Source organism: Microtus ochrogaster (assembly GCF_000317375.1).
Source record: "Microtus ochrogaster isolate Prairie Vole_2 chromosome 6 unlocalized genomic scaffold, MicOch1.0 chr6_random_2, whole genome shotgun sequence".
NCBI lineage: Eukaryota > Metazoa > Chordata > Mammalia > Rodentia > Cricetidae > Microtus > Microtus ochrogaster.
In genome coordinates this window covers 9,813,818-9,827,572 of record NW_004949095.1, presented here as the reverse complement: position 1 = coordinate 9,827,572, position 13,755 = coordinate 9,813,818, and the positions used below count along the sequence as shown (strand labels likewise).

The following is a 13,755-nucleotide window of genomic DNA, read 5'->3' as shown; positions in this document are numbered from 1 at the left end:
TATTATAGACCCAGTGGAAAGTTTGAATATATACAAAATAGAAAAATGACAATAAGTAATCATATTTCCACCCATCCAGCTTTAGTAGTCACGGAAATCAAGAAAACACGTACACATTCTTTTCAGATTTTCTTATTGGTATTTTAAATATTTACTTTTGCACATAATTTTTTTGACAGTGATGGTTAAATCCAGGCAAACATTCTACTCTTGAATATTACCTTCATTTAAAAAACAATTTTAAAAAGTTGAGACAGTGTTTATGTTTGTATGCCAGTTTTAGTGCTCCAAGTGCTGAGCTACTGGTAGGTATCACTATATATGGTGATGCTTTTACTGTTTTTGGTACAGTAACTTGGGTGTAGGGACAAAACAAAAGTGTCGCTTGGTTGTATGCATTGATCAGGTCCTTACCAACCGATGAACCTCGTATATGGAGACCAATTTTTAAACTAGACTTCTGAGATAGAATTGAGAAGATTTCTCAGCTAAAATTCAATATACGTATATTTTTTAAAAAGTAAAACAATATATGTATGACTTATTTAATTAATATTACTTTAGATATCAATAAACATTAATATTAATATTTTATTAATGACATCTTTTAGAATGAAAGAAATTCCTCAGATGAACCCAAGAGAACTGTTGAGGAACTAAGACAACTAACTGATTTTATCCCCTTACAAAGCTTGCTACATTTTTTTAAATTTCATATCTTTTATTTCATTTGAATTTATTATTGAACGTCTGTCATAGCAGAGACATAAAAAGCATAGAATTTTCCTAGGAAATTTTAACTGTTATAGAAGATTGGCAATCTAAAGTTAATCATACTCAATCATACTCAGAATTTCCTTGTTTAACATTTTTTTTTTCTGAGACAAGGTTTCTCTGTAGCTTTGGTGCCTGTACTGGAACTAGCTCTTGTAGACCAGGCTGGCCTTGAACTCAGAGATCCTCTTGCCTCTGCCTCCAGAGTGCTGGGATTAAAGGCATGCACCACCACCACCTGGCTAGGTTTAGAAATGTTTAAAGTTTTGGGATAAATAGGTTCACATGATTTTTTAAAAATTTACTAGGATAAATAATGTTTTGCATAGTTATATAGTTTATGGTTTTGGAAAACCACTTTTTCTCCTTCCCTTTTTATTTTTAGAGTCTAGGTCTTAGGGTATCCCAGGCTATCCTTGAGCTTTTGTTTCTCCTGCCCCAGCATCCTAAGTTCTAGATTCTAGTGTATATCATCATAATTGGTATGTGTTTTTAAAAAATCTAATTGAGGTATTACACATTGCTAGGAATATGAAATATGAGCTGAGTAGAAACTTGGAAGATTAAAAATCACTAAGTGTAAACATACATAGCTTTCTTAGTTTTCACATTAATGTGTTCCTTTTTTGAAATTGTTTCAGCAAAATTTCAGCAAAACCACAAAAAATCTAATAGAAATATATATTTTCATCTTATTAATGACTTTAATTTATCAATTTTCTTGATTTCTTTCCTCCTCTTTTTCCTCCTGTTTTTTGTACCCCTTCTTTGTTCTTCTTCTCTCTCTCCTCCCTCTTTTCTTACTTTTCTCTTTTGAGCTCTGTCTTGAAGTTTTTGTGTATTAGGTCAACACTGTGCCTGTTTATTATACTGTGTATGCAGTTTCTGCATATTTAGGACCTGCTAGTGTGGGGAGTAGAAATTCCAATTACTTATTGATATTTGTCTTGATATTTCAGTTTTAATTTTTACCATTATGAGAATTTTAAAAACTGTGCCAAGCTACTGTTTTAACATTCTCCTAAACTCTGTGTGTGTGTGTATATTTGTTATAAGGATTAGGGTTTTGGATTTGTTGTAGAGTATTACTTAGCATGTGTAATCCCCAGCGCCACTAAAACAAAACACAACAAAATTTGAAAATGATTATTATGTAGATAGTATATATTTGGTTTATATGCTAATTCTGTTATGTATTAGATATCTATCTTGATTATAGGGCAGACTCAGCACATGTAGTTAGTTGTCTGTTCCTGATGGCTGTTCTTAGTGTCCATCCAAGCAATGGATATATGTTGTCTTTTTTTTTTTACTAGAAATATTGAAAGCATTGGTTAGTTAATAAATTACTTTTGTGTCAGTGAGATGGCTCAGCAGATAAAGGTGCTGCCGTCTAATAGGCCTGAGGACATGAATTTGGTCTGCTGAATCCATGTGATTCAGGAAGGAAGGAAAGAACCCACTCTACAAAATTGTTCTATTTCATGTGATTCAGGAAGGAAGGAAAGAACCCATTCTACAAAATTGTTCTATTTCATGTGATTTAGGAAGGAAGGAAAGAACCCACTCTACAGAATTGTTCTATTTCATGGGATTCAGGAAGGAAGGAAAGAACCCACTCTACAAAATTGTTCTATTTCACTGTGCGCACATCCTACTTGCACAATAGTGATAAAATGTTTAAGTTTTTTTTATCCAAAAGTTTTTTTCATCTTACATACCAACCATATTTCCCCCTTCCTCCTTTCTTCCTTTTCTTCCCCACCAGCTTCCCCCAACTATCCCCCATCCACTCCTCAGAAAGTGTAAGGCCTCTCATGGGGAGTCAGAGATGGCTCAGCCATTAAAGGCTAGGCTTACAACCAAAAGATAAAATTTTTTTTTTAAAAAAAAACTAATTTATTTAAACTTCCCATGGTTTAATATATATATGTATATATTTATATCCATTTGTAATTAGTGGTAGTATATTCATTACTAATTAGCTAAATATCCAGAAGTAATTATCTCTTAAGTAAGTATATGTTTAGATAGTTTTAATTGCAGTTTTGTTCTATGGAAACCAGCAAAGTAAGAATGTTAATTTATAATAAGTGACCCAGTTTTCTAGAAATATCAGCCTGTAAGATAAAGAGTGTCTAGAGTTTTAATGGCAGAGAATAAAGATTTTTTATTATACCTCACCAAACAAATGCCTGAGGATTAGGTAGCAGTAGAATGTTGATTGAATTGAATTATTTAATACAGCAGAAATGTTTTTTTGGACTGTTGACTAGTAACCTTAATATGTGTATCCATATGTATAAATGAGTATATTTATATGTATGACCTCAAGTTTCAAAATTCTGGGTAAATCATTATACAGAGTCTGTTCTAACAGATTGTTTAATTAAGTTTATTGTTTTTTTTTTCATTTGGCCTACAATGCTAGAAGTATTGTAAAGAATGAATGTATATTAGGAGGCTGTTACAGAAGTGTAGGGTAGAGAAAATTGGTGATGATAGTGAGTAAAGTTCAGGGGCTTGTTAGAGGGTAAGAAAATATGATTTGTTAGGTGTGATAATGGGCTAGGGATGAGCTGTGGGATGGAGTGTTATCAACAGTATCAACTAGATTTTTAGTGTGGATAGATTATGGTGGTAATCACTGAAGTTGAGGTAATCTTGGAAAACAATCAGATTTTGAGTGAAGAATGAGGACATGACTGATTTTAGGGTGCTGTTGAACCCCAGGTACACCAAAGACATGGAATAATAATGCATATAAACAAGACAGCAACAGAATTAGATTACTGGTGACAAGAGTAGAGAAGCAATCATTGGTGGATAAGACTGGAGGTTTTATCATTGATTTCTAGGGAAACAGTGAAAGGTCAAGAAAATGAATAGTCAACACTGGAGGGCTTGAAAATACCCATTGAGCTTAGTGACATAGGAAGATGTTGGAATGAGACAGAGCAGCCCTGCTGAACCGAAATGGAAAATGTATGTGGGGAAGAAGTAGATAGTGAGTATGCAGGACTTCTGAAAAATCACACTGCTGAATCATCACTCAGAGACGTTAAAGGGCTTTCTTGAGAAACCAGTCAAGTATGAGTTTACTTGTAGGTACCTTTTTGAATTGTTAGAGATCATGGTTTGCTTATCTAATTACTTTGAATCTCTCTTCTGTAACTTTATATATTATATAATTAGTAATTTACAGTATTTCCTTCAGCTTCAAGGAATGTACTTAGACACTTTTGGACTCAAACTGTTGCTTTTAATTAGCTTAGTTTCTTACCTATAGAATCCATTAATTCAACTAACTTCAAACTATACCTTTTTTGAAACAAAAGTATAATCAATGTCATACATTGAATTATGAAAGACATATTTTGAAGTAGTCTTAGATTCAATTGGATAATGATAAAAAGAGCTTCTAGGAAGTTCCAGGCATCAAATAGTTTATTCAGTTCTTCTTCTCAAGCATAATTAGTACTTTTGTTTGTGTCATATTTTGTGAAATGCATTAAACATGTTTGCCCCTGCTAATTAAAATTAATTTTATTTAAATATATAAAGTTACTTTAAATAATTAAAGCTAATTTTAATTATATATTTTATAATTATATAAATAATATGCTTGAGTACAATTATACAAATGATTATGTAATTAATATTTACACAAGAATTTAGCATCATTGCAATCAATTTAAAAGAATATGAAAATTAAAAATTAAAGGAGTTTCTTCATACACACATATATATTACACACATAAATATACGCATTACATATGTTCTTCCAAATTTATTTCATGTTTAAAAGTAGGTTAAAATAGTTTGTATAGAACATAATGCCTTTATACTATTTTGAATCCTGTCCCTTAGCAGGCATAAGTATCTTTTTTAATAATGTTAATTCTTTTATGTTCTAATCTTTTTACTTCATTTTTATGTGAGTCCACCAATTTTACCAGATTTTTTTCTCTAATTGTCCCAATCCTCTCAGCAAAAACATTTAGCTGAATGAAAGCAGATTGGCCATAAGTGTGATAATTTACACAAAATCCTGATGTGATAAGTTTACTTTTACTTATTATGTAAGTTTGGAACAGTATGATTTTCTTCAAAGTATGTAGATTATGACAATATGTAGGGGGAAAAAAACCTTTTGAACACATTTTCAGAAGAAGATGCCAAAATTTGGGTCTGGGCTGATGATAGAAGAGTGTGCATAATTTGGAGAAGTATGTGGGATACCAATTATGTAAAATAGACATATGGATTCCATGACTTTTCAGTTTTAAAACTTGAGATTAGAGCCTGGTGTGTTAGTTCAAATTGGGATACATTATCAAATTTTGGAATTGGGTGGTTGCATCAGGGTGAGCTTTTTGACATAGTGAGCAGCAAATGAAAAATGTCTGAGCACAAAAAGCCTGAACTATACCTCTTAGGTTAGGAAGGTGATGAAGAATGGACTTGGATTCATGAGACTGGAACTGTATTCATTTTTTTGACCAGCTGGCTGTTGAGCTTGATAGCATAGCTACTATGTGATCATTGACTTTAGACAACAGCTTGACTTTGCTCTGATTCTAAACAGCCCTTGATAAAAAGATAAGACTGATAGCATAAGAAGTCCCTCTAGCAAGATATACTTGTGTAGGTTTTGGTGTTTGTAGGAAAGAGTTAAGTCCTCATTTTAGGGAGTGCTTGTAGTTCAAAGAGGCCAGCAAGACAAATCTAGAACTGACAGGAACTCTTCTTAGCATAAGGTTCACCTTGGGTATTTTGAATCTAAATGGTCTTTTGTGCTTAAGTTTAAACTGAAACAAAGTGTTCGAAATTAGGTGAACAAGACGTGCAGCTTCCCAGCCATCCTTGGGTCAAGATGTGGGGACTGTAAGAAACTGAATTTGCCTTTGCATTCCTGTAGCATAGGACCCACGTTTTGCATTTGGCCAGGCTTAGTCTGCCTATAAAGACGTGGATACTGTCAAGGTCTGAAAGGCTTCAATATCTCAACTCTTTCTCTGGCAACACACTCAAGTTACTGTACAACCATGTCAGGGGATTTAAATGGTTCTTTTTTATGTAGTAATATCTTAGATAAAACAAAAACCAAATACATATGGTAATATGTAATTATCATAGAACCATTAAAAATAGAAATGATACAGTGGAAAAAAAAAACCTTTACCTAAAGATGTTATAACATGGCTTTTCAAAATATAGGATGGAATAAATAATGATTTCATTGATGTTTAAGCACTATTTTTTTTTTTTTCGAGACAGGGTTTCTCTGTGGTTTTGGAGCCTATCCTGGAACTAGCTCTGTAGACCAGGCTGGTCTCGAACTCACAGAGATCCGCCTGCCTCTGCCTCCCAAGTGCTGGGATTAAAGGCATGCGCCACCACCGCCTGGCATTAAGCAGTATTTTTGTTTAGTGCTCCCAGCCAATTTTCTTTTGATCTAGGATTGTACTTTTAAATAAACTGATAAATATTCTTTCTATAACAGTAGCAGTTCAGGGCATGGATTGTGAAAGATTTATTTTCTTCTTTCCTCAGGCACAGTAACCTTGGTACCCGGCCGAAAGGGCTACACACTTTGGTAAAGAGTGGTGTTCCTGAGGCATTAAGGGCAGAAGTATGGCAGCTATTAGCAGAATGCCATGACAACCAGGCAATGCTGGATAGTTACCGAATTCTTATCACAAAGGTAGGACATTCTTTTAGTAATATTTTCCTGATCATTGAAAAACATTGGATCATGTTTTTCAAAGCTCCAGTAACTGATCAGTACCTTGAATATCTTTAAAACTATGTCAGTGGTATCCAGTCAGTATTTTATTCTGTTCTAAACACTTGCAGGATAGTGGTAAACAATGTCTATAATAGTTTTAAACACTTTATATCTTTGTTTTATTTTAAAGTTCTGATGAAGAAACTTGAACTAATAAAATTGCTATTATATACTGTGCTAATAAACTTGCTTACAAAATATTAAGTTATATTAAGTTGAATTTAGCTAAGGGAGCAGTGTCTCCAGTATACTTATAAGGATACATAGTGTACTAACCAAGCTTGTGGAAGCTGTAGGAATTAAAACTTCATATCATAATTTAAGTTTAGGCTGTGGAGAAATTTTTTGCTGATGATTGTTCACTCATGTTGACCTCCAGTTAGGCTGCATTCCTATAACAAAAGGAGACAGTCCTGACTTATAACCAGCCTTTAGGCCCATCCCCAATCAAACAACATGCTTCTATAGTACAGCTCAGGGAGGCAGTGCAGAATCCCACACATCTTTAAGTTCTTGTCTTCCATTAAATCCTTTGTACTTTTATCAGGAAAAGTGAATTTTGTCAGATGGGCAAGATAAACCATGGTAGAAACTATTTGAAGAGAAGAAATGATGATAATATCTTTGCTGTATAAATCTCTTATCTGCCCAAGTGGCCAGACTTGTGGTCTCCTGCCTTGTACAAAGTGTAACCTGGGGCCATAACCTGAAAGAGATACAAGGATGGTAGCCTGTATAGAATGCATAAGTCTAAGGTGTATATACATTAGTAAAATCTTCTACTTGTGGTCACCCTTGATTAGTAGCTGGTGTCATTAGTTTTATACAATTTAGCAAAATGAAGTAGTGTGTCCTTTGTTTCAAGTTTATTCACACTGGAGGAATAAATTCATTGACCTCCCAGAGTCCATCTTCAGGACTCAGAGAAGCCACAGTTAAACTAAGCAGTCTGTCAAGGTATGGTTTTGCCCATTAGTGACCTTTCATTTACTCGGTTCTCTTTCTTGTAACGTGGTATGAAAAGTTGTTAGAAGTATATGACATTTCTTCCTGGGAGATCTCACTCTCTCAGGAAGTTTTCTCTCTGGCTTGCATTACTGCCCTAGTCTTTTCCTTCTCCCAGCTCCTGGGAAAATTCTGATGTATATCTCTTTAGAATAACTTTATGGTAGCCAGGAGGACTGCAAGATCATTTTTATCATTCCCCAAATAAACACCATATCTGTTAAGAGTATCTGATATCTCCTTTTCTCTCTCTTTCCTAAAAGTCATTTATCTATATTCTACACCTAAAGACTTCCTCATTCTTTTTCTATGCAGCTCTATATAGAGAGTCATCAATATAGGTCATTATTTTAATATATTTTAGCATATTATGACACAGTAATTTGAAAATTTGTTTCTAAGTAATTTTTAATGGTTTTCATTTTATTGTATCTGAAAAAGATGGGTAGATCCAAATAGAAGTGTATCATTTTTTTCAACCCCTACCATCAAGTGTATTGCTGCATTTAGGCTAATATATTACCTATTTTCCCTATATAGTCAACTTTATTTCTCTCTCTTTCCTCTCTTTTTTCTTTGTTCTTTCTTTCTCTTAGTGGTGTCTGTATAACAGTACAAGGCACCATAAATGAGACTACAATTCAACTATATTTCTAGACTTTTTTAGTATTCTTTTTAAACAATTTATTATTTTTTCTGTACATTGTTGTTTTGCCCGTGTATATGTCTGTGTGAGAGTGTTGAATCTCTTGGAGCTGGAATTTCAAACAGTTGTTTTCTGCTGTGTTAGTACTGGGAATTGAACCTAGGTCCTCTAGAAGAGCAGTTACTGTTCTTAACCACTGACCCATCTCTCCAGCCCCATTAAGTATTTTAATTTATGAATCAGAAGTTGATGCATCTTTGCACTTTTACCATTTTATTCCACAATCTCTGTATCTTTCTATACAAGTTTTAAATGTACAATTTCTCAGTTCAGGTTACTAAGTGTGGAGATGTAAGAAGCTTTGTGTGATTGTTGGGGAGGGCTGTATATGTATAAATTCAGGTGAGCACTCCCCTTTGTTATGTGCAGAGGTCAGAAATTGACATTAGGAACCTATCTATTGCTCTCCACCTTATTTTTGAGTAGCGTCTCTCATTGTGTTGACAAGTTTTATGCCAACTTGGCACAGACTAAGTCATTAGAGAGGAGGGATCCTCAGTTGAGATAATTCTTTCATAAAATCAAGCTGTACATAAGCCTGTAGGACATTTTCTTGATTGGTGATTTATTGGGAGGTCCCAACCCATATGGGTGGTGCCATCCATGAAGTCCCTCTGGCTCTTACAATCTTTTTCCTTCATAATGATTCATAATGACTGAACATTAAGTGCAAGAACTGTGTTGAAGATATATCAGTTGCTACTGGGTACCACATGATCTATTTTTCTCTTCTTTTTTATTGTTAGTGTTTTCTGTATGATGGTCTCCATCTGTTTCAAAGAGAAATTTTCTTTATGAGGCAAGTGAACCAAACTCATCTGTGGATATAGGGATATGTATATAGAATGTGGTTACGACTTATGTAGATTTAGTACGGTGGTATTGTAGGTTCTCTTCCAAGATCCACGAGTTCGCTAGCCTAAGGTGGTTGTCTAGGCTTCAGGTAACAGACATCATTTAGTGTTGTTAAACAGGCTTTACTGCCTTTGGTCTGGTATAAAGATTCTTTAAAAATAAATAATTAATTGTTAAATGAGAAGCCAAGGAAAAAAAGCAGGCTCTCTCTTAGTCCTAATGTGCAGATGTTCATGAAGATTTATAATTAATGAAGGCCTGTTCTGTACTCATGTGAAGTGTGCATGAGCCTTCTTCATGAACCAGTAGAACAGAACTGAAGCTCCTAACTCTATGCTTCTTTCAAGATGGGTGTGTCTGTTGTCTGTGAGAATAAGCTTGGATTTTCATAATGGTCGAATGTGATTTGCCATTCCTGCCTGTGATTTTCAGCCTGGGCCAAGGGTAACACTGCCTCTGAGGAATTCCCTGAGAGTTATTAACCACTCTTGTCTGAAACCATTCTTCAGAAACTCATAATGACTGAGACTTTCATTATTGCTTGCTTAACTAGCGTTCTTCATAACTTTTGAGGCGATCTCAGAGGATGTCTATCATTTGCCCGTATATAAACAAACAAATAGAATTCAAAGCTTTTGGAATGATGATGAAGTCTTAATTACTGGCATGAGGAACCACTGAGTAGTAGTCATGTTTTCACATAGCCTGAGCCATTTGTTGTGGGGAAGGCTTTGTTTATTTTAGGGCAATTTGAAGGTTACATCTTATTACAGAATTGTATGTGCAGTTCTGTAATTATATGACATATATGATACAGTTGAAAAAACCACTAATTAGTTCTTATGAAAAATAAGAAATACTAGGTTGTGGGTTCCAACTTTTGTAAAAGTGTTCAAATCTGTAATATTCGTACCATTAAAACCATAGCAAAGCTAACAATAATCTTTCAGAAATGGCAATTAGCTTTTTTCCTACCACTTAAATTTTTGTCTTTTACTTCCAAATGAATATTTTGTTCTAAAAGTACATGTGCATAAATATACAGGTACTTTGTGTTTAAAGAATTTATATTTTATTGTTTGATAGAACTGAATCTGAGCCACACATCTCATTGGAGCAAATTTTTGATCTTCTGAGCTTCTGGTATTTGTAGATTATGCATGATGATAGCTGCTACTGGGATTGTGTAAAATAAAATGATGAACTGTTTGCCACATATTAAGTGCTTCTCTGGAAACATGCATAGCCACACCCAGAGATATGTTTCCATGGTGATTCTAAATAATGATTAACTATCTGTGTTGCAGCCTCCTTTTCTCTCTCCTTCTCTTCTACTCTCTCACTCTTTCCTTTTCTTCCTTCCTTCTTTCTACCATTATCCTTTTTTTTTTGTCATAGTAGGGCTTCTACCTATGGTACTAAGCATTCCAAATCAACATATTCTCCCATTTTTTTCTTTTTTTTAAATCTATTTATTTATTAAGGATTTCTGCCTCCTCCCCGTCACCGCCTCCCATTTCCCTCCCCCGATCAAGTCCCCCTCCCTCATCAGCTCGAAGAGCAATCAGGGTTCCCTGACCTGTGGGAAGTCCAAGGACCACCCACCTCCATCCAGGTCTAGTAAGGTGAGCATCCAAACTGCCTAGGCTCCCCCAAAGCCAGTACGTGCAGAAGGATCAAAAACCCATTGCCATTGTTCTTGAGTTCTCAGTAGTCCTCACTGTCCGCTATGTTCAGCAAGTCCGATTTTATCCCATGCTTTTTCAGACCCACCTCAGCTGGCCTTGGTGAGTTCCTGATAGAACATCCCCATTGTCTCAGTGTGTGGGTGCACCCCTCGCGGTCCTGAGTTCCTTGCTTGTGCTCCCTCTCCTTCGCTCCTGATTTGGACCTTGAGATTTCTGTCCAGTGCTCCAATGTGGGTCTCTGTCTCTGTCTCCTTTCATTGCCTGATGAAGGTTAATATTCAGGAGGATGCCTATATGTTTGTCTTTGGATTCACCTTCTTATTTAGCTTCTCTAGGATCACGAATTATAAGCTCAATGTCCTTTATTTATGGCTAGAAACCAAATATGAGTGAGTACATCCCATGCTCCTCTTTTTGGGTCTGGTTTACCTCACTCAGGATAGTGTTTTCTATTTCCATCCATTTGTACGCAAACTTCAAGAAGTCCTTGTTTTTTACTGCTGAGTAGTACTCTAATATGTATATATTCCATATTTTCTTCATCCATTCTTCCATTGAAGGGCATCTAGGTTGTTTCCAGGTTCTGGCTATTACAAACAATGCTGCTATGAACATAGTTGAGCATATACTTTTGTTGTATGATAGAGCCTCTCTTGGGTATATTCCCAAGAGTGGTGTTGAGGGTCCAGGGGTATGTTGATCCCGAATTTCCTGAGGAACTGCCACACTGCTTTCCAGAGTGGTTGCACAAGTTTGCATTCCCACCAGCAATGGATGAGTGTACCCCTTTCTCCACAACCTCTCCAGCTAAGGCTATCATTGGTGTTTTTGATTTTAGCCATTCTGACAGGTGTAAGATGGTATCTTAAAGTTGTCTTGATTTGCATTTCCCTGATCGCTAAGGAAGTTGAGCATGACCTTAAGTGTCTTTTGGCCATTTGAAGTTCTTCTGTTGAGAATTCTCTGTTCAGCTCAGTGCCCCATTTTATAATTGGGTTGATTAGCCTTTTCCGGTCTAGTTTCTTGAGTTCTTTATATATTTTGGAGATCAGACCTTTGTCATTTGCTGGGTTGGTGAAAATCTTCTCCCAGTAAGTGGGTTGCCTTTTCGTCTTAGTGACAATGTCCTTTCCTTTACAGAAGCTTCTCAGTCTCAGAAGGTCCCATTTATTCAATGAGGCCCTTAATGTCTATGCTGCTGGGGTTATACATAGGAAGTGGTCTCCTGTGCCCGTGTGTTGTAGAGTACTTCCCACTTTCTGTTCTATCAGGTTCAGTGTGTTCGGACTGATATTGAGGTCTTTAATCCATTTGGACTTGAGTTTTGTGCATTGTGATACATATGGATCTATTTTCATTCTTCTACAGATTGACATCCAGTTTTGCCAGCACAATTTGTTGAAGATGCTCTCTTTTTTCCATTGTATACTTTTAGCTCCTTTATCGAAAATCAGGTGACCATAGGTTTGTGGGTTGACGTCAGGGTCTTCTATTCGATTCCATTGGTCGACTTCTCTGTTTTTATGCCAAAACCAAGCTGTTTTCAATACTGTAGCTCTGTAATAGAGTTTGAAGTCAGGGATGGTAATGCCTCCAGACAATCCTTTATTGTATAAGATTGTTTTGGCTATCCTGGGTTTTAAGTTTTTCCATATAAAGTTGATTATTGTCTTCTCCAGATCTGTGAAGAATTTTGATGGGATTTTGATGGGGATTGCATTGAATCTATAGATTGCTTTTGGTAGAATTGCCATTTTTACTATGTTGATCCTCCCAATCCAAGAGCAAGGGAGATCCTTCCATTTTCTGGTGTCCTCTTCAATTTCTTTCTTCAAAGACTTAAAGTTCTTGTCAAATAGATCTTCACTTCCTTGGTCAGAGTTACCCCAAGATATTTTATGCTATTTGTGGCTATCGTGAAAGGTGATGCTTCTCTGATTTCCCTCTCTGCTTCCTTGTCCTTAGTGTATAGGAAGGCAACTTATTTTTGGAGTTGAAAAATGCCATTTTTGATTTCCTTATAAAATACGATCTCACTTTGTTTTCTGTGCTGGTCTCAAACTTGGCATTTTTCTACTTTAGCCCCCCAGTAGTTGAAATTGGAGGCATGCTTCAGTATGCCTGACTCCTTATCCTTTTTCCCTATGGTTAGAGTTTTGTCTTTGTGGGATGCCGAAGATGAAGTGAATTTACTACTTCAGTGGACCAGGGATAACAGAGAAGAGAATGTCTGTGATAGGAACCTGGCCAGCTACATCTTTTATTCATAGACCAACTTGTTCTTTCTTAAGGAGAAAAAATTCAGGAGCAGTTGGTTTGTATTAGAGCTAATACATATACTGAACAACTCAGAAAGTGGATGTCATATTTAGGTAATGTCACAAAAGAATATTTAATTGACCATTTAGGGCCAATTAAACTGACAATAACTCCAAATGTCTATAAAATATGCTTGGATACAATCATATTGTATGCCAGGTATTGTGAAGGATGGTGATGTATCAATATTTCATGTCAACTAACAAAAAATGTCATTTACTGGTGGAAATAAATCATGGAATTGTAAAAGATCAGCTCAGTTTTATAAATTTGTCGTTAAAAAAACAATAACCCATATCACAGGGCAAAGTTGTAAATAGTTGCAAAATATTATTTGGATTGTTGATACCAAATATCTTTTTTTGGAAAAATAAGTTAAAAAGCAATCAGAATAGTGGCCTGTTTCATGATTCTGTTGTATGTTCCCTCTTTCTTTCTTTCTTTCTTTCTTTCTTTCTTTCTTTCTTTCTTTCTTTCTTTCTTTTTTTCTTTTGTAGAACTGGTTGATTCTTTTTTTCTTTATTGAGAAAAGGAAAAAAATCAAGTTTCCACCTCCTCCCAGGCTCCCATTTCCCTCCCCCTACTCCCACCCTTCCCCCCCTCCTCCCACCCTTCTC

The 13,755-nt window shown here is 35.5% G+C and overlaps 1 protein-coding gene across 2 annotated transcripts in view; it reads left to right on the top strand.

Moving 5' to 3' along the window:
- Positions 1-13,755, top strand: part of Rabgap1l (RAB GTPase activating protein 1 like) — a 657,680-nt gene that overhangs the window by 166,903 nt on the left and 477,022 nt on the right. For both annotated transcript variants that reach the window (XM_005363940.3, XM_013352517.2), the window contains one exon: positions 6,331-6,481. In XM_005363940.3, the coding sequence (XP_005363997.1) occupies positions 6,331-6,481 (151 nt within the window). The remainder of the gene's footprint in view (positions 1-6,330; positions 6,482-13,755) is intronic.